At 53.0% G+C, this 20893-nt stretch overlaps 2 protein-coding genes across 13 annotated transcripts in view; one reads left to right on the forward strand and one right to left on the reverse strand.

The window, feature by feature from the left end:
* Positions 313 to 19195, forward strand: WIPI1 (WD repeat domain, phosphoinositide interacting 1). The gene is made up of 13 exons (XM_021414610.1): positions 313 to 469; positions 1389 to 1471; positions 2989 to 3158; positions 6374 to 6470; positions 10406 to 10503; positions 11504 to 11596; positions 11857 to 11927; positions 12425 to 12532; positions 12619 to 12783; positions 12963 to 13070; positions 14428 to 14549; positions 15188 to 15288; positions 18746 to 19195. The coding sequence occupies exons 1-13, from the start codon at positions 399 to 401 to the stop codon at positions 18791 to 18793; spliced, it is 1335 nt and encodes a 444-aa protein (XP_021270285.1). The 5' UTR covers positions 313 to 398; the 3' UTR covers positions 18794 to 19195.
* The window catches only part of ARSG (arylsulfatase G), a 40784-nt gene continuing 38955 nt past the window's right edge, over positions 19065 to 20893 (reverse strand). For all 12 annotated transcript variants that reach the window (XM_021414597.1, XM_021414596.1, XM_021414599.1 and 9 more), the window contains one exon: positions 19065 to 20631. In XM_021414597.1, coding sequence (XP_021270272.1) covers positions 20297 to 20631 — 335 coding nt within the window. In that variant the 3' untranslated portion in view covers positions 19065 to 20296. The remainder of the gene's footprint in view (positions 20632 to 20893) is intronic.

Raw genomic sequence — 20893 nt, forward strand, 5'->3', positions numbered from 1 at the left:
TCTAACGACTGACCTAAATTTCCCTTTTTGAGTTCAGAGCCGCTCCCCTCCCAGCACGGACGACAGCGGCACCGCGCCGCCATCCGTGCCCCCCCCGGCATCGGCCGAGCCCCGTCTGATGCAACCATAACACCACCGCGTGGCCACGCACCAGCTGTTCCCTCCGCCAGCCAATAGCAGACCGCGTTTCTCCTCTCGTAGGCGGGGCCGCGCCGCCTTTCCAACGACGATAGGTCTACCTGCAAGCCAATCAACCGGTAGGGCAGTCCTTCTGCAGCACCGCGGACCAATAGGAAGCGGCACCGCCCCGGACCGCCAGCGCCGCGGAACCGGGGCCGGCGTGGGGGAGGCGGCGGCGCGGCGGGGGCCGGAGCGGGCCGAGCCGCCGCGCCCGCTCCATGGAGGCCGCGGCCGAGGCCCTGGGGGGGCCTGCGGCGCTCAGCTGCTTCTCCTACAACCAGGACTGCACGTAAGCGAGGCGGGGGGCGACGTTGAGCGATGGCGGGGGCAGCCCGGAGCGGGGCCGCTCCCCTCAGGCAGGGCCGGGCCTGGCCGGCAGCGCCGCGACGGGCGGCCCTCAAGGTCCTCGCGGGGCGCAGGGCCCGGCCGGTGCCTCCCGGTCAGACTACGGGCAGCCGGAGAGCGGCTGTCAACGGGGCTCGGGCTGTCAGCGGGGATCTGCCCGCTGCCCTCGGCTGAGAGCGAGCGGAGGTTCCAGCAGCGGCACCGCCGAGCCTCCCCGGCTCCGAATTGTGGCCTACCTTGCCCCAGCCCGTTCTTGAGAAGCACTGTCCAGCAGCACAGTGAATGCCACTAGGGCCGGCAGCTCCGGTCAGGTTTGCAGGCGCTCCTGGGGAGGTGTTCTCAGCCTCCCGGCCCCGCACAGTGCCCAAACAAAGGGCAGCGCGGTGCTGCTGATGTGAGCCCGCAGCTGCCAGCACAGGGGATTCCAGGGCAGCTGCTCGCTGAGGGCTGGGTTGTTGCTGCTCAGTGTCTGAGCAGAGCCAGCCCTTGGCACGGCTGTGCCGTGTGCCTGCGGCCCTCACTGCGGGCAGAGCCACTCCTGGCTTCAGAAAGCTCCTGTCTGATGCAGCAGGTGTGTCCCAGAGGCCCTGCCTGCAGCCAGAGAGATGACTCTTTGTTCCCTCGGCAGCCACAGAATCCCAGTGGGTGACACTATTGCACACAGATGCTCTGTGGGCTGCAGCATCCTCAGATAGAAAGCAGGATGTTTCGGTTCATTATATGTAGTTGGCTGAGTGGATGCTGAAGTTGTGCCTTCACAGACCACTGTATGATGAATTACCCATTCCTCTTATGTGCAGGGACTCCTTGCTGTAAATTCACTATTGGAGCTAAACCAGGGGGTTTCTGTCTTATCTTTGCAGCTCCCTGGCAATTGGAACCACAACTGGATACAGGCTTTTCTCCTTAAGTTCCGTGGAGCAACTGGACCAGGTCCATGAAAGCAGTAAGTCTCCTCTCTCTGGGTGTTGGTGCAGGCTTTAGCTGTATTACTGCAATTTGGTTTGTTTTGAGGGAGTGATCCTTCTTATTGCTGTTGCAGCAATGGCATCTATTTCAGCTGCTCACTTATCAGGAGAGGAATGGCCCTGGTTAATGCCCTGTGCACAGCAGCCTTTAGAGTCAACTGCAGCTGTGGAGAAACTCCTGAGCCATCAGCAGTACTTTAACAGAGTTGAAGGAGTCCCACAAGTTTAGAATCCAGCTTCTTCCTCACTGCTTGTCCATCTGACAGCAGCAGCTTGTTCTGGAAACCAGTATTTAGAGCTAGTTTGTGGGTTGAATGTTTCACATATGAGAGGCTGCAGGCCACCAGCATGGATTCTGGATAACTCACAGGCTTTTAGTCCAATGTGTTATTTACTTGTAAAATGTTTTTAATGGGCTTCCAGTCTAAGGAGGTCATTCACAGCAGGCTTTCGGCCATTGGCTGTGCTCAGAGCAGCATGCAGTGCACTTAACCACACAAGACAAGTCAGACCTTAAGGAGCACGTACTCTGGTCTTGTTCAGGCCAGAACCAGAACTGCTTCAGCTGAGATAGCACCGAACAAGATACAACCCACTTCTGGGAGATACTCTCCACTGGCTACACTGGGAGCTTCAGCAACCAGGCATAGCAGCTTCATGTGGCACAAAGTTCAAGCTCCTTCTTTGCCTTACGGGATAAGTGAGCTGCTATACGGCAGCAAGCCACAGCCATATTTTAAAGTTGTTTAGGAGTTTGGATTGTCCATGCAGTCAGATCCAAGGATCAAAGAGAAACAGATCCCTGTGGGTGTTACCCTCGTTATAAGGGGCTAAGATGCATAGTCATACATCATGGTTGGAGATTAGTCCTTATACCTCCAATGCAGAACAGCCCAAGCACTGGTTCAGGACTATTTAAATAGAAGTTGTAGTTCCCAGTTATTTAAGTACAAGTCCAAAAAGGTCATTGTAACAGTGCCTTTTCAACATAAGATCCCAAATGTGGTCACTGTAAGACATACTGCACCACTGTTCACCTCAGCAACTGGAAGAGCAAATGTGCCAGCCTCCCCATGTCCTGAGAAGGCTAGGAGAAATCAGACACCGTGCAGAACAGACAGTGAGTTACACACAGCTGTTCCTTACCTTGGTAAGGCCTGGCCTGTTCACTGCCTCTAGGAAGGTCCCTGACCAAGCTGACTCTCATTTCCTTTCATAGGAATGAGCTCTTCCTTTTTTATATCCCACCCCACGGATTAACTACAGCTGGAGGGCTCTGCCCAGGAGGGGATGACAGCATTCTGCCCTCAGGAGAGGCTTCATTAACCCCTTCCTGCTTTGTGCCAGCTACGAGAAATCTTTAATAGAAGCTGATGTTGAACTTCTTAGCCCTGAGCCTAACCCTATTTCTTCCCAAGTTGAGCTTCACTTGTCGCTGCAAACAAACCAACCATAAACAAAGCTAAAGACCGTCTCACTTTCTTTCTGTGCCCAGATGAAATCCCAGATGTTTACATCGTGGAGCGTCTGTTCTCCAGCAGCCTTGTGGTTGTGGTCAGTCATGCCAAGCCACAGCAAATGAATGTCTACCACTTCAAGAAAGGGACGGAGATCTGCAACTATAGCTATTCCAGTAACATCCTGTCCATCCGGCTGAATCGTCAGGTAAGGAGCTGGGGAAATAGGTTAGCCAGAGTCGTCCCACTCTGGCTTTTCGCTGGTGCTGACTCTGCACAGACCAGAGTCCAACTGGGACCCTGCTGCCCAGCAGAGCAGCAGCACCCTGGGTTTGTACTGTGTCCCTGGTCAGGGCTTGGAGGGATAAGCCCACATCCTCTTCTACCAGCTCCACTTCAGGCCTGGCTACCTGTGAGCGAGGAGGATGGCTGTGGGTATCAGCTGCCATAACTGCTTCTGTAAAATTACGCTGAGTCCTTGTTTTCTTAGCAGTTACACAAAGGCTTGTTGTTGTTTGCCTTCTGGCTTACTCAACGTGCAGTTCTGCCAAAAAAAAAAAACATCTTTTCTTCATCTTCCTCCCTCCCCTGGGTTCCCCATCCTGAATCCAGGAGCACCTCTGCCATCTTTTTTTGCAGATGAGACTGTTAAAGTTGGTAACAAAACCCAGGACTAATGTGAACTCCGTCGTGGAGGCAAAAGGCTGCTTGTCAAGTACTGCTAGGCACTGTGTTTTATTTTTAAAGGAGTAGAAAACGTTCAGGCCATGTAGAAGGAGGCTTTTAGACTGTTATCCTCTCAACTGACATAGCCTTATGCAGCTCTGAGCCCTATTGGGACATTTAAAGTCACCTTTCTTTTATCCATAATTATATTCAAAGTATGCGCCATAAGAAGCTCAGGACATTTTACAATGAAGAAATAAGCAGTCTGGGTAATTGTATATAATCAGCTTCTCCTCACTTAGCAACAGTGGGACCTGCAGTAAGGCTCTCCCATAAGGAAACTCTGGGTTGAGTTTCCAGTAAGGCTGTGTTTGACCAGAAGTTCCTGTACTACAATTAAATCCTAAATGGATTTTTTTTCACTTAAGCTTACAGAGAAACTGGCAAAATAAGAACTTCCCTTGAATTGCAGATGGATGTCTCTGTATAAAAATAAACTGGGAGGTTCTGCTCAGCATTTCTAGGAGATAGGTGTGTGAGTAAATTAAGTCCAGGATTTTTCCCATGTGCTGCTCCAGCGACTGCCTGAAGATGATGTTAAAAGTTCATATAAGGCCAAATCTCATATAAGCTGTTAACGTAGGAAAATGGTAGTAAATAAAACTGGAACAGATCTCAAGCAAACAGTGCATGTTCTGACTTGACCTCTCCGTGAAAAATCCTTGTGCAAACAAAAGAGTCCCTTGGATGTTGCTGATCCACAGGAATTCTTTGTTTCAGGCTCCGTTATAACTCGCATACGCATGAAGCTCGGTCAGGGTGTGTCTCAAAGCAGAGGGTAAGGCTGTACTGTGTGAGATCAGTGAGAATCACCCCTACAGCCTCCCCGGATTCTCAGTCACTGTGTTAAAACCCTGCTGAATTCATATCCAACGCATCCAAGTCCTCAACATACAACTCAGCCACCTCACCCGATTTGTGTCAAACTTCAGTACTGAGCAGAAACGCGAGGTGCAGTGCCTTGAATCGTGTGCAGCCATCGCAGGACCAGGCACCTTCTGTGAGGCTCTCTGTGCACAGTGAGGCTAAAACTCGTTCCTCATCTCAGCAGGTTTTGCACTGATGTCAGCTGGGGCTGTGCAGAAGGCAGGAGGCAGAGAACCAGCCCTCTCCAGCTCCCACTGAGCCTGCCCGGCCTTTTCACTTCGCACCCCCATCACCTTTCTTGCGCTTTCCTGGATCCTGTCCCTGTCAGTGCCAGCATCTCTTGCTACAGCTCTGGCTTGCTGCTTTGCTGTCATCATCTGGAATGCTTCCCTTCACCTGTACATCAATAGCAGTGCGTTTTGCAGTTCTGGGAAAGCACACGGTGGCTTTGCTGAAATCAGCTGTATAAATATGACTCTGACGGTCCCTGCTAGCAAGTTGATGGCTGTTACTGCAGAAAAGGCAAAGTCTTCCTGGAAATGCAAAATGGCTGTGACACAGCCCCAGATGCTGTGGTTAGCAGGAATAGAAGTGGGAAAGAGTTTGATCTGAGAGTAATGGTGGAGCGAGGCAAAGATTTTCTAATGTGGGTGTTTTCAAGTTAGTAACTAAACTCTACATTTAGATACTAAATAAGTGGCCTCATTTCTAAAGAGGTGGAGGCTCTGTACATCCCGTACATGGATTTGGGTGCTTTGGCTTCAGGAGCCCGGGCAGATTCTGGCCTCACACTTTTATTGGGATGTTTTCAGAGCTTCTGGACATATGGCACTAATATAGGTGGAGCTGTGCACACCCAGGGGTCAGAAAGCACAGCCCTCCAGCCAGATCCAAAGCCTGGTCCCAAAAAAAGCCTCTATATAAAATGCCTCTGCAGTAACTCATAGAGATCTGGACCACGCTGCGACACAAAGTAGTGCAATCACAGAAATGATGGCCCAATGCTAAGGTTGCAATATTAGGCTTCCTTTTTCCCTTTCTGCCTTTCCTTCCTGCGGTTTGGCTGCTCCTCACTCCGCAGCTGCCTCCTGCTGGGTGGGTGTTTGTTCCTGATGAGTTCCACAGAAGAGGTGCAAGCACATAAGCTTGGAAATACCCTGCCTGTCTGCCAAGATGGTGCAAACACAAGGTGTGAAGCACCAACCTCTGTGACTATTCCTGAACAAACTGTTCCTAGCCCAGTTTTATGCAATTCTGCCTCACAGCTTTGGGTACATAAAGCACAGTCTTGCCTGCTTATGCTGACACATTAGGTTTAGCAGTAGTGCGAGGCCCACCACTTAGATGCTTGCTTCCAGTCTGGGAAAAAGTCAGGGCAAGGGGCAGGAAATCCCATCTGCAGGCAGCCTGACAAGCAGGACTGGGAGCCTCTCTGTTCCCTGGTCTTTATGATCAAAACATAGTTTGCTGTGAAAAGAACTGCAAAGAAAAGTTGAGGTAGAAATAGATGGTAACCAAGACCCATGGCAAGGGTATAACCAAGGTCTGTCGTCGTGTTCTTAGGGCCTGAGGATGTGGAAGATCAGCTTGTAGAGTAACAGAGAAATTGTGACCATGTTCTGTCTGCTTTCTAAGGCAAGACCAGTTGCAGTCAGCTCTCGGAAGCAGAGCCATCCAGAATCAAAGGGTGTCCAGTGGGAGGGGATGTAGAAGAGGTCATGTTTCTGCAGCATTTCAGCAAAATCCCTCCTGAGTTTTTATGACAGCAATATTTGAGTGTGCCAAGTATGGGAGCAGTGCTGGTGAGGTTCTGTACCTGTGTTCTTGCAGAGGCTGATTGTTTGCCTGGAGGAGTCAATTTACATCCATAACATCAAGGACATGAAGCTTTTGAAGACTATCCTGGATACGCCCCCAAATACAACTGGTAAGCAAAGGAAACTGTGTGTGAGGGAGAGGTGAGCTCTGCAGGAGCCTTCTGCGGCCACAGTATTTGTTTTAGAATTCAAACCAGCCTGTGGTATGTGTATTCTTAGCAGCACAACTAATTCAGCATTGACGAGCCAGAAATGTATGGAGGCAGTAGTCAGGCTTATGAGAGAAGAAACCCTGCTCTGTCCTGAATAAATGCTTCAAAGAGAGCAGAAATGGTCAGCACGGTTTGAGTAAGGTTCAGTCCCTTCCCATCCTGGAAGGGATGTCCATGCATCTCATGGCTTCCTGGAGCACGCCTTTCTTCCCTGTTACAAGACCAAAGCTGTAAGACAGGCCAGGACTCCAACTCCCCTCCACATTCAGGGCGACTTCACGTTCTCCCTCTGGAGCTCCCAACCCTCCCTTCCGTGTGCCCTGTGTCAGAGTCCCACAGCGCTTTTCCTCCGGACAGAGGGGCCCTGCTTCCCTGCTGCCAGCATGAGTCAGCCGTGGGGGCACGCCTCGGCACTCCCTGCAGTCCGGCTTCACACCCCGGGCACGCTGCTCCGCCAGGCAGGCGGCTCCTGTGATCAACCAGGCGCTCAGAGCCAGCTCCCAGAGTGAGCAGCGCTGCAAAGAGCACCTGGGGCAGAAAACACAGCCAGGCACAGTGCTGATTCCACCGTGCCTCTGAGCCAGCCCTGCCAAGGGAGTTCCTCCGAGCCTGGCCCGCCACCTGCTATTGTTCCACAACACGCTGGAGAAACCCACGGGGCAGGGCGGGTGGCTGCGGAACAGATTTTCCCTGCACAGAGTAGGGTGAATCCAGCTGATGGAGAGGAGCAGTTTTTAGCAGCGAGCGGGGAAGCCTGGCTGAGCGCCCACGGCAGCGCTGCCGGATGGAGCTGTGACATCCCGGTCACAGACCGCAGCAGCTTTCCAAGGGCGGTTGGTTGTGAAGTTATTGATGCGCTCATGCCTGGCTCCTGGGCTTTCAAGGGATGCTGTTCTGGCTTCTCCCCTGACCTACTTCAGGTCTTAACAGATGGCCTCCTCGTGTAGATTAAACATGCTAAATACTGCAAATATAATTAAAGTTTAAAACCTTCCTGAGAAAGCCCAGCAGCTGCAGGCAGGAAGGGGATACCCGGGCCTGGAGCTGTTCTGATCAGGTCACGGTTTAAAAGCAACAGCAATCAGCGGTCGCTGGGTCAGGACTAGGCTGCTGTGGATCATAGGGCTTCGTGCAGGCTTAATTTTCTAAAACCTTTTCACCACAGCAGCTGTCATTGAAATGAGCTGAGTGACAAGTGCCGTGCCACGTGTGCTCCCGTTATCCCCCAACGTCAGCTTCGCTCCCAGCCCTGACGCCGAGGACAGTGTGTCCAGGAGGCCAAGGCAGGCCCAGCCTGCTGCTCCTTTTTGGAGCAGGGATCTGGGGATTTGCACACTCACGGGGCAGTCACTGTGGGACCTCCACTTGGTGCTGTGCAGGACCCAGCTCCCGTCGCTTTCCTTCAGCTCGGGCCGTGCACCAGGGACCGGCAGCACGTTGCGTAGCCCATGCTGCTGTCACACGGCTGAGGGCAGTGCAGTGACCTCGGGCTCCCCTCGCACACGCATGCCAGGAGAAGCGATGCTTCCTGCGGGGCGATGTGCGCAGCCTTTCCAGGATGATCGCACGCGCCGCGGGCTGTCCGCTCGGTAATGTCTGGCCGGCCTCCTCCACGCAGGAGAGGAAAATGCCCAGGGTGGGCGAGTCTGTTGTTTTTCATGCTTGCTCAAATAAGGAGTGAATCTCTCTCCTGAGAGGAAACCACACTGCTTCGTTGTGAGCTTCCAGCTCCAGGCGAGCACACGAGCCAGGTTGATCGCTCCACAGCCAGTGCATGAAGCAAAGCCCCCAGGGAGCAGGGCTCGTCAGAGCAGGGCTGGCTGGCTGTCACCATCAGCATGCTTGCTGTTCAGGAGGGCGCTGGTGGCTCTTGTCCCCTCACAGTCCCAGCCCGAACTGCTCCAGGGAGGGCAGGAGAGCCCCAGGGAGGCTGTGAGGTGACTCATGTCAGAGGCAGGATTTGCACTGAGGATGTTGTGCTCAGTGCTCGTGCTTGATGTGCACACTGTGAGGGCTGGTCTGTGGGTCAACTGCAGCTTTGGGAACTACTTCAGGTGGTTCCCTTGAACCCCGAGACTCCACTGGACCTGCTGCCCTGGCGGCAAAGCCAAGCTTCTCCCATGCTGTGGGTGTTTCTCCATGCTGCTGGAGGAAGCCCCCTGTGAAGTGGCAGCCGCAGAGGTGCTGTGCTGAGCCATGCCCACTCCTGTGCCCACTGACTGTCTCTAGGCTGCCAGGACCAGAAGAGCATTTTCAAAGGCTGCCGTATGGCTTGTGCTCTGTGCTCATAGCGCGTCTCTGAGGTCAGCTCAGTACACTCACATCTGTGTTTTCCCCTGGCCTGGTTTCCCATTTGCTTCTCCCAGACAGGCGCGTAGCAGAGGGAGAGGGTGACTCACACCGGCCGGCTCAGAGCTCGCTTTGTGGAGCTTCAGCCTTCCCTAGGCCCTCACTAGAAGGGGCTGCACTGACCCCCGCTGCTGTCTGGGCTGGGGAAGACCCTCCTCAGACTCAGCATTGCTCTGTACAGCAGTCTTAGAGCTGTCTCTGCTTTCCTCCCAGCCCGCCCTCCTTGGGTGCCATCACCTCTGCTGCCTCTGCTCCACTTCCCCGCAACGTGCACAGTCCTTGGCATGATGTAAATACTTCTCATTGATAGGGAGTGGACCTCAGGGGCCTCTGGCCCATCCTGCAGCTCCTGGCTGTGCTGCGGTCTCTTTGTTTAGTTATAAACAATGACCTAAAACGAGAGCTTCAGCTGATTCTTCCCTACTGCTGGGCCAGGGCCAGAGCAGTGTCCTGACATGACAGCTTGCACAGCGTGCGTGCGCGTGTCGGTGCGCACATGTGCCCGCGTGCGTGTGTCCTGTTTGGGCAGCGAGGAGCACAGCCCCGGCAGCCTTTAACCCTGCAGCTTCCTCCTCACGTCGAGGACGTGGGACCCCCGGGCGGCAGCCAGGAAGCTGGGGTCATGCTGAGCCCCCGGCTGAGTGCTGGGATGACTGGGAGCACGCAGACATGGGGCAGGAAGCAAGTGAGATCCATTGCTGTGTGTGACATGATCCACTGCGATGGGTCCTCCGCCAGCGGCAGAAATGAGAGGCAGGAAGAGGTGCTGTGTTCCTGGGTCACCGGGGGGACAGGCGGACGGACAGCCCTGCACACGCGTTCATCCATCCCTGTCGTTTCCTGCAATTCCTGCTCACTTGGAAGGGGATGTCTGGGAGACTTTATCCTCATGTTGGCAGAAAAACAGATGGTTCTTACAGGGAAGAAATCCCCGTGTGGTTAAAATTTAGTTCGTCTCAAGTTCCTCATCTGCCAGAAGCTCCCTGAACAACTATGGCATTTGCTTTATCTCCCTCTGCTTCCCTTTTCCTATCCTACCAAAGAAGGAAGTGGCAGTGCCCGGCCCCGTGGCTGCAGCTCGGCTGAGCTCCAGCTGTGCACTTAGCCCTGCTCACATCTGCAGCTGTCCAGATGTGCCCGGACAGCAGCCCTGTTAGCCCTCAGACCAAGGCTCCCTTGGTCCCTACATTCTTGCCTTTTCAAAGGAGATGATTAAGGGGGAGAAGCCAAGAGCTTCAGCAGGACAGGGGCTCTCTCAGGGCAGGGTTTGGGGAGGCCTGGCGGGGTGCAGGAGCCGTACTGTCCCGTACCAGCAGGTGTCCCCATGGCCGAGGCATTGCCAGCGTGCAGCTGGCGCACAGCCGGTACCGTACACCATCCCAAAATGAGACAGCACCCGAACCCCTGCGGTGTCCATGGCCACGTTTCTGCTTTCTGTGCTCCACCAGCAAACAACCTCAGCTGTGTCCTTCTTGCCCTGCCAGGTCTGTGTGCTCTCTCAATCAACCACGCCAACTCCTACTTGGCTTATCCCGGCAGTGCAAGCAGCGGAGAGATCGCACTTTACGACGGAAATACTTTGGTAAGTGTGAAGCTCGCCCATTTGGATACCGGCAGGGACTGAAAACAAACAGAACCACAGCAGAGCCAACAGGGCCTTGGGGAGAGATGAATAAATGCACTCCGCTGGGCTGCAAGGAATATTTGCCTGGGGCAGGCACGTTCCCTACCCCCCTGGCCTGGCCATCGCACAAAGCAGACAGACTCTTTGAGATCAGAACATCCATTTCCCAGTACTGGATATTGAGGGAAATGTGACCCATGCTTGAGGGCAGCTGCCAGGCTGGCACAGATAGGGCTCAGCGAGCTTCAGCCACATGCCCAGAGGGAGTGAAGTGAGCGGGGTGGCTCATGGAGCTTGGAGCTGCTCCAGGCACAGGACGTGAGCAGCTGATTTGCTGTGCCACAGGCTGTGAGGGATGCTGAACCCCGAGCCATGGAGAAGGTGAGGTGCTCACAGCCTCCTCAGGAAATTTGTCCCTGGGTAGGAGCAGGGTCGTGGTTATCTGCTGTTTATGCCAGGGCTTTGGATTACATAAGGCTGCTGCTCTGTACACGCAGCAGGAGCTGAAGATCTGCAGCAGAGGAGGAGCAGAGCACGCATGGGGAAAACACGCTGCTGCTGTGGAGAGGTGCTCGCAGGGACCAGGGCTCCCCACGGGCACTGGGGCCGCAGCAGTGTTTGCTGTACAGCCACAGTGTGTGGAGCCAAGGCACAAAGGAATGCCAGGCTTTGGGGCACGGCTGCGAGCGTGCAGCCTGCTCGAGGGGCAAGGAGCTCAGGACCTCTGCGTCCAGGAGGAGCATTTGGTAAGCATAGTGCCTGTAGCAGGTGGAGAATGAGCTCGAGGGAGGGCAGGGAAAGAAATGCTGAGGCTGTTGAAGGGATACCAGAACTGCAGTATGGTCCCTTGAATACACGTGGGCAATCCTGGATAGGGCGTGAGGCAAGAACGCCCTGCGCTTACGCAGTTTGAGGAGCAGCGTGTCTCTTTACACTCACATCACCTTCTGTCCTGCAGAAAACAGCCTGCACGATTGCTGCCCACGACGGGCCTCTGGCTGCCCTAACCTTCAACTCCACCGGGTCGAAGCTGGCAAGCGCTTCTGAAAAAGTGAGTGAGCGCTGCTGGGAGCAACCTCCTCGCCACTGCTGGCCCATGGCTGGCAGAGAGTCACGGCCAGCCCTGGAGCATGGGATACGGGGACGGGGGACCTCAGGGCAGCCCCTTTTTTGTAGGAGGCCAGCGTATCGTGTCCATATTGACCCAACCTGACAAACAGAGCCTCTGCATGTTCTGAGTTTCCTGGGTGTGTCAGGGCTCGTGCTCTTTGCCCTGCTCCTGTGTGATCTTTCCATCTGCATTTTTTGCAGGGCACAGTCATTCGTGTATTTTCCATTCCTGGTGGGCAAAAGCTCTATGAATTCCGTCGAGGGATGAAAAGGTCAGTTCATGCTTCTATCGGTGACAAGTACACAGAGGGCTCCCGGAGCAGAAATGTAAACATGGGGACAGAGCACTGTCAGATCCTGGCAGCTTTGGCATCTATTGCAGAAAGAAAACAAGAGTGAGCGTATCGGATAGAAATGTCATTGTGCCAGACAGCAGCGCTGCGCCCAGCTGCCTCCAGCAAGCTTAGCGATTCCATTCAGTGTGTCACAGAACAGGGCAATTGCAGAGAACAGAGGTAGATTCAGTCCATCTTCTCTGTCTCTTTTTTGTTTCTTACTTGAAATAATGAAGTCTCCGGAGCTATCATCCTGATTCTTCTCAAAGGAGGTGTTTTGAAGCTGCTAAGTCACTTGCACAGTGCCCAAGTCTTGATGGCAGGGATGGGCTGGGTCTTCTCTCTCCCTGTCCTCTTCTCTGCAAGTAAAACCTCATGGTTCCCATGCAGTGGGGAGCCAAGCAGTGACCAGTTCTGTGTGTGCTTGACCCTAGGTATGTGAATATCAGCTCTCTGGTGTTCAGCATGGATTCTCAGTTCCTGTGTGCTTCAAGTAACACAGAGACAGTGCACATCTTTAAACTGGAGCATCTCACTGACAGGTGAGGGAGCAACCTGAGCTAACCTGCCCCATGGGTGTCCACTTTGGACGCCTGCCTGTACAGCACTGTTTGTTCCCCGCCCCCAGCCGCCCAGAAGAGCCTCCAACCTGGAGTGGGTACATGGGAAAGATGTTCCAGGCTGCCACCAACTACCTCCCTGCCCAAGTGTCAGGCATGATGAACCAAGATCGAGCCTTTGCCACTGTCCGCCTCAGTGTCTCTGGACAAAGGAACATCTGTGCCCTCTCCACGTATGTATTGACATCTGTGTCCCTCTGCCACACCAGCCTTCAAGCAGACACAGCTATGTACGCTCACCACCACCACTGTGCCCGTTACCTTGCACCCTGCAGAGCACACAGTGTGTGTGTTTGCTGTCTGTGTGTGCATGCAGCTGTCGTGTTCGGACTCACAGTGCTTTTCTCCTTAGGATTCAGAAGCTGCCTCGACTGCTGGTGACTACATCCGATGGACATCTCTATATCTACAACTTGGACCCGCAAGATGGAGGAGAGTGTGTCTTAATTAAGAAACACAGGTAAATGCCCCTCCAGTGCATTGATGTTCCCTACATATTTGAGATAAATGCTGATCCTTAAAAACTGAGAAAGGGAAATTTCACCTGCAAGCACAAAATGGATCTGTAGGAGCAAGAACATTAGAAGTGAGTTGTGATTTTAGTTGCTTGATGTAGCAGGCATCAGCAAGCACCATGTCAGCAGCAGGGACCTGGGCCATCGTGCAGAGGAAACCAGGGACATCTCAAAACCCTAGGCAGCTGTGGGACATAGCCTAGATGGCAGAGGTGGGCCTGAGGAGATGCTTCCAGCAGCAGAGCGCTGACCCGAGGGTGGCAGGAGAGCGGAGCACCTCTCCCAGGCATCAGTGTGTGCTGAGAGCCAGTTCTGGGGCTGTGATCGTGTGGAGCAGCTCTGGGAGCAGCTCTTCCGTCAACAAAACCTCACACACACGGATGCCTGCAGGCAGGCAGCGCCGCGGCAGAGCCTTCCGTGCTGCCATTCCGTTTGTATGCCAAGCTGATGAAGCACGTAACCCCGCATCTGGGCTACTTGGCTCCAGATGTGAAGCCTTTGGGCTGGGGTGTGATGTAACATGTGCTCTAAGCCGGGACGTGGCCGGCAGCCAGGAAAATGCCAACAGATTTTTAAAAGCCACAAAACAAAAGGGCTTCAAAGCTGCGCTGTCCAGCGTGCTCCGGCCGCCGGCCTCCCGCCTCCTTCAGACGCTGCTGACCCCCCTCCCGTGCTCCCATTGTGCTGCGGCTGTCCGGAGCTGGCAGCCCTGCGTCGTATGTGGGTTCCTCTTTTAGCATCAGAGGACTGAAAAGGGCCCTTGGGTCATGAGTTACATTACATCATACTATATCTCTGCTCAGGCTCCGTCTGAAACTAGCCAGCGCTGCTTTTCCCATCTAGTCCACTCCTGTTGGAAGCCCTTTGGAGCCCCCTCCATGATTAGAAACACTGTTTGCCTTTGTAACCTAAAGCTTTTGTGGTCAGTCTTGTTCCCTTCTATTCTCATGCCAGCATTGTCCTCTAGCTGAAGTACTGCTTTCCCTATCTTCTGCATCCCCCCTGCTTTATTTGTAGAGCATAATGATCTCCTCCTCTGCAGCACTGTTTGGGCTGCAGTCAAAGCTTCGGTGCAGTGTTACAAATCATAGAACCATAGGATGGTTTGGGATACAAGGGACCTTTACAGACCATCTAGTTCCAACCCCCATCTGGCAATGGCCTGGGCACCTTCCAACTTTTCATTTGGGTGATGTGCCTCAAGGAGACATGGGTACAAATGCATGCCTCAGCTAGTGCTGGGGGAGGAGCAAATGGGATCAGAACTAACTCTTCTCCCCTCTTCTGCTCCTGTACAATTAGTCTGCTTGGCTCAGGAAAAATGGAGGAGAACAAAGAAAATGACCTTCAGCCTCCATTACCTCAATCTTATGCAGCAACTGTAGCCAGACAAAGTACAGTGCCTTCAACTTCGACCATGCCAGGTAAGCACTGCATCTGCCCTTCCCGGGAGCAAAGGAGCAAGATAGCTCCTGGAGCAAAGTGGGAAGTCTCTGAACAAGCAGGGGTTCACTGCAACCATAAACACCCCATGTGCAAGGCAGACTGGGGCAGCAGGGCCTTCTGCAGCTCACCCAGTTCATTCCATTGGGAATGGGACAGTTATGTTCTGCTTTGCTGGCCTGGCAGCTGCTGGCTGTGGCCAGGCTGGTTTGCAGGGGTTGAAATCATGGTTGTGGAAGTCAGATCTCATTATTTTTGTGCCAGGATCGCTGCAGATTCTTCTGAACCTCATATACCTTATAGCAATGAAGCTAGCACTGAATTATTGCAGGGGAGGACTCTGTGACTATCTCACTATATCCCCAGGTATTAAGGTCTACATACAGATGTGGATCCTATTTTGGAACTGGTGCTTATATTTAGGGTGGGAGGAAGAAAACCCCTGGCACGCAGTCCGTTCCCTGGTCAATAGCACTGATGGAGATACCTCTCCCTTCTGCCGCCCCCAAATGCTCTGCCAATGCCAGAGAAACCAGCTGTGTTAAAACACTGATAAAAGCATTGCAGCTGTTTGTTTCCAGCCTCCTATCAGCAAAGCTTTCCATTTTCACTGCTGCAGGTTATTCGGAGGACGGTGGTGCCCTGCGAGGAGAGGTGATCCCAGAGCATGAGTTTGCAACTGGACCAGTGTGTCTTGATGACGAGAATGAGTTTCCTCCTGTGAGCATTCGGGACCCCTAAAACAGCAGTTCAACCCTCATGCTAAGAAGAAAGTATTGACCTCTGACAGAAGAGATTCTGTTGCCCTGACCTTGTCCCATTTAGCTGTGAAGCTTAAAATATCTAATTAAGGTATAGGGAGAGCGCCAGGAACATCCCACCTCTACTAAATGGCAGCTGGGATGGGGCAAAGATGATCAGCCTAATAATTAGAGAGAGACCTGAACAAATGAGAATGGAGAGCATATGCAGAGTGGAGTTCAGATCCAGATCTGACCTTTGTGCCTTGCTCAGATTTCTAGTATTATCAGGAATAGCTTTAATTTGAACCATGCCATCATTTAGAAATAAAAACTTAGTTTTCCCTCTTGCATTTTCAATCAGTTGTATTAGCTTATGGAAAACAACTGCACCATACCTGAACCTCATCAGTTCTCTGGAAACCTCTCATTTCCAGAAAAACAAAACAGATTTTTAAACCATTGTTTTGGTTTTTTAAGTAAGTGGCACTTTCTCAGTTACCATTGGAAGAACATACTGGCTTTAAAAAATCTAACTTAAGCCTGGCAGTGTCTCTCCTGCTCTTCTTCCTGTGATATAAGCATTTATTGTGTGAAATACTTCACCCCTGAGTGGACAGGTGCTGCTTGCAGTGCTGTGATCTGGTTGTAATCAGCAGCATCTTCATGCTAGTAACGCATTCATACAGCAGAATATTGTAATGGATTTCAAGCTGTAGACTTGGCAGACTTTGGAATTCCTTACTCCACTTTCACATATCCTGCTGCTGGAGATCTGCCTGAAGAAGGAGGAAGTAAAAATTTCATTGGGATCCCAGGATTTGTTCCATATGCTGGGCCTGACCTCCTCTGTAAGGCACTTTCATGTTAAGTGATGCAAAGAGTTATTTATATAAAAGATGAGTAATTCGTGCCTCCCTTTGAAACACTGCCTAAACGCAGCTCTTCAAGTCACATAAATCTCCGACTGATTCTCTTTACCTGGACCGTAGCTTGTTGGAAACAGAGAACAAGAGTTTTCTATTTCTCCTACTCCACTCCCTATGAAGGACATTTCAGTGCTCCCCTCTGGTCAGAGCCCTTTGGGCCGCAGAGCAGCTGCCGGCTCAGGCAGCTGGAAGGAATGTTCAAGGAGCAGCACGGCCAGGGAGAAATCCTTTGCTTCCTTGTGACGAACCTGCTCTTTGAGCATGTGGTTTGGGGCCATGCAAATGCCAGCAAGCAGGAACCACGCTGCTCCTGAATGAGCCTGCCTGCTGGGACTGCGCTGTAAAAACCAGCCCCAAACCCCTGCTGTACAGGCAGGGGTTTTATTAAACGGACTTTGATCTGTCAAAATCCCGTGCTGTAATTAACCTGACCGAGCAACTTACATGTGTAATGTTAGGGAGGAGGTGGTGTGAGAGGGAAGGAGCTTTCCAAAAATACTCCCTGATACGGCGGCTTAGCAATTGGAGCTTCCAGATAAAGCGTGTGCAGTTAGGACTTCGGCTCTGCCCTCCGTTGCTGTCAGTAACGTGTTCAGCATCTGCTCTGCTAGCTGGTGCGGCGCTGGCTCCCGCTGCGCAGTGCACAGGGAGACTGGGTCAGGATGTTTTGATGTTCTGAATTTCACTCAACTTGGCTGTTTTCTCAGCACTGAGAAGTTCGGGCTCAGGGTCTCGTCCAAGAGGGGTTTCAGGGCTCGGTCACTGCTGTGCGGAGAAGGAGGGAGAAGAAAACTGACCTTATCCAACAAAAATGTTTTGACAGCATTCTGCTTTGCGGAAACATGGGAAGGGTTTTGTTTGTTTTCCAGCGTGCAACAAAAAGCCATTAAAAAACCTCAAAACTTGTGACAAAATGGAATATTTACCCGCAGCCCACGCCACGAGCACGGCTTTGAACTCAGACGTACTTCTGGGGGAGCAGCAGTGCTGAGACCCAGCGCATCCTCTCCATTTTGAAACAGTTTGCCTTCCCCTGACCTCAAGTGCTGGTGAGCAAGACTTCAGAGGCTCGGCTGTTAATAACAAGGAAATGCAGCTTCGGTCTAATGCACAATCTGTGGCTGATGGTAGAAAGCTGCCTCTTCGTTAAATGGAAGGAGGGACAGGTCAGAGAAGAGAGGAGAAGCCCTCATGTAAAAACACTTCAACAAGAATGAGCGTGGCTGTTGCTGCTGCTGATGCCAACACTGCTGAAGTATCCTGTAGCAAGAGGTTAAGCAAGTTCAATTACGTGTCTTGCTTGCACTGATGGGCTGGATTAAATGCTCTCAGGTCTCCTGGCGGCTCTGGAGTAACTGTTGATCCCCTGCAGAAGGTACTCAGGTGTTACTGAGATGGACAGCAGGCTGGAGGAGAAGGTGAGGAGGGGGTCCTGTGCCTCAGACGGGCTCAAGGAAGCAGCACTGCGCCTGATGCGTGCAATTGGACAACGCCGTGGGAAGAGTGAGCCCAGCTATGGCTGCGAGCAGCTGGGATGGTCCCTGCCATCCTCACCAAGCAGTTGCCACCTCTCTGCAGGTTCACTGGTGTCACTGAAGCTGCCAGCAGTGTCAGGAGCTGTTGGTGTGTGCTCACAGCTGGCTGCTCAGCCTCGGCAGGCAGCGCAGGGTAGGGCTGTGAGGTTCCACAGAAGAAATCCCATAGGGTTCATCAAGAACGAAGCCAGACGGTGCATGTGGCGTGTATTTATACACGAGTAGCTCAGGTGAAGTGTTTCAGGGTCTTTGCTGCTCCCACTTTCCTCTCTGTGGCTGCTTTATCACTGAATGGTTTTGGTGATACTTAGGTTTGGTTTCGTCTTGCCTAATCGAGGTTCAGGTTGGATGTTAGGAACAATTTCTTCTCCGAAAGCGTGGTCAGACATTGGTACAGGCTGCCCAGGGAGTGGGGGAGTCCCCATCCCTAGAGGTGTTCCAGAACCATGGGGATGTGGCCCTGGGGGACGTGGTCAGTGGGCACGGTGGGGGTGGGTTGGGCTTGGGGATCTCAGTGCTCTTTTCCAATCTTAACGATTCTATCATCCTTTGATTCTAGAATTCACTCTGAAATGTAGGAGTGTAACTGGGCTCCATCTGGAATCCCCAGCGATGCACGTCGCGCTCCTTTCCCTTCCTGCTGTCCCAAAGCTGAACTTCTGAAGGGACTCAGTGGGGCAAACGCAGCTCACCCAGAGTGACCCCAGTCCCGTGAGCGGGGCCGCGCTCAGCGCCATGCCCGGCCCAGGCAGGACACACCACCAAGGCAGCTGGTTCCAGTTCCCAGGGCTGTAAATTGGGGGGGTGGGGGGGAGGGGGGAGTAAATAAATAAACCTCTGACAAATCTGCCTTTGAATGGAAAGTAAAACACTGCAGGACATCCCTCCCCTTCTCCTCCCATGTACGTAAAACCAACTTGAAACACACCCCGTTGCTGGGAAAAGTAAGGCCGTTCTGTTTTGATTTTGGTAGATAATCTTGTGCCGTGGAGGTCAGCCGGGCAAAGCGAAGAGGTCATGATGAGAAGCAAACATCTGCGTGTAGGACAGCTGCTGGGAAGCGCTTTGGAGAAGCCAGGAATCTCGAGGAACAGACTTGTGAGTCTTCAAGAAGACAAAACCATCCCAGGTGGGCCGCTGCTTTGAACTAGAGTACGTGTGTGTGAATAGCTGGCCCTGCTCACCCCTCGTTTTCATCCGTGTCTGGGTGGGGTGTCCGTGTACTGTACGCACACTGCTATATTTAACAAACCATATGTTAGAACCACATTGTAAATGCTAATTTAATCCGATTTGTATGTAACCAGAATTTTATATACCTGTTTTACCCTTTTCTAATTTATGCCGTTTTATGTGTATAAATGTACTTATAGGAAGATATATTAAACTTATGTCTTTGTACAGTACGTACTATTTTACCCAAGCAACGTATTTTTGCGGTGATACACGAGAAGCTGCGATTTGCTACGGCTACAGACAGAATAAACTCACAGTCCGTCCCTGGCAGCTCGCTGCCCGCGCTCCTGCTGTTCTTTGTGGGGCCCTAAAGATGTCAGTCTTGATTAAACTTTAGCGTTTGGGTTTGGGGCGCTGCTGAGAGGTCGGCGGCTCCGGCACCGTCCAGACCCAGCCCAGCCAAAGCCACACTGCGCTGCTGCGGGAGGCTGAGGGCCAGTGCTAATTGCAAACGGTTGGGCAGCCCCTCTCATTTCAGCAGCGCTGCCCGTAATTACAACTCCCAGTTCTCTGTGGCTCATGTAACACCTTGGTTTGCTTGAGACAAGCCGCTTACGGCTTGTCCAAAGAAAGACCTGGGTGCGTAATTTGGAGTCCAAATGCGTTTCAGAAAACCCTCGCTCAGCTGCTGGGAAATCCTGGTGGTTTCTGAATTTCAGCTGCAGCTTCAGTTTTGCCTCTGCAGCTCCCCAGGGTTTCGCATGTGCACACAAATGTCCCACAAGAGCTTCACCCAGCCCTGCAGCATCGCATCGGGGTCGGCAGGAGCCGTGTCTGCCTGCAGCCCTGGGTTTCCCGGAGACCCTGGGGCCCTCCCCATGAGCTCCCTAAAAAATGCAGGGAGTTGACAGGGAGCGGTTCCCCCGGTTCTGCATTGCACACCTGTTTACACAAAGCCTGTCAAAATATCAGGACTTGGACACTTGTCCCAGAACAATCTCTGGCCTCTGCTATGCAATGCACAGCAGCTGCAGGACACGCCAAGCATCCCATCTAGCAAGGTGTCAGGGACGTGTAGCCCTACAAAAAGCCCAGAGCCACCAGGTGCTGCAGTAACTGCTCCAGCCAGAGGGACAGTGCTGCTCTGCATGGAGCTGCAGCAAAGGGGACCCTCTGCCTGCTCCCCCAGACACACCACTACCTCACCTGCACTGCAAGGCACAGGGCACAGGGAGCTGCAGCCTCCACCCCTGCCCCCTGGCCAACCTCGATCCTGCAGCCAGCATGAACAGCAGTCCCATTCACAGAAACCGGGATTAGAAAAGGAGCAGCTTGAGCAATTATTTGCTTACAGACAAAGCCGTGTCGCTCCTCTGTCCATGTGCTGGTCCAGGGAGGCTGTGTGAGGCGCGGGTGCGTGGCATCGGCAGGCCACGTGCTGAGCACTGCAGCAGGGCACCGCTGCCGGGTCCTTGGAGTAGTCTGCAACCGTGACGTTGTCTGTTGCAATATCCTCCAGGGCCTGGGCATAAGCCCTGCTGATTGCAGGCAGCGCCGCCTGATACTCCCTGGATGCCACATCCAAAGGCTCCTGCTCTTGGATATCACGATCCAAGTTGAAAATGAGCGGTGGCCAGTGATGCTCTTCTGGCCCAGTGCTTCCATCACAAGCCTTTGCCCCTCCTAGGGAGGAAAAAAGAAACAGTGCAGTGCCAGGCTGCTCATCCCTGCCCAGGTATCACCTCCGAGAGGGCCCTTTGCCAGCACGGTGGCTTTGGGAGCCCGGGTCCCTTTGCTAGGCTGAGTGCTTCTGAAGCACCAGCACGGTGACACGCACACGCTCCTTGCTGGGCTTGCTCTCATTGGTGTCAATCTGATTTGGCTTTCACCCGTACCTGCAGGGAATCAAGAACTCCAGGAGCTGTTGTCCTGACTTTAGGCTCTG

This window comes from Numida meleagris, chromosome 17, assembly GCF_002078875.1.
Source record: "Numida meleagris isolate 19003 breed g44 Domestic line chromosome 17, NumMel1.0, whole genome shotgun sequence".
Lineage (NCBI taxonomy): Eukaryota > Metazoa > Chordata > Aves > Galliformes > Numididae > Numida > Numida meleagris.

Bases quoted from the DNA above. Each gene is read 5' to 3' on its own strand.
- WIPI1 (XM_021414610.1), top strand. From the start codon at position 399: ATGGAGGCCGCGGCCGAGGCCCTGGGGGGGCCTGCGGCGCTCAGCTGC. The intron at 1,472-2,988 runs GTAAGTCTCCTC...TTCTGTGCCCAG, and splicing joins GGACCAGGTCCATGAAAGCA to ATGAAATCCCAGATGTTTAC. The intron at 13,071-14,427 runs GTAAATGCCCCT...CTGTACAATTAG, and splicing joins GTCTTAATTAAGAAACACAG to TCTGCTTGGCTCAGGAAAAA.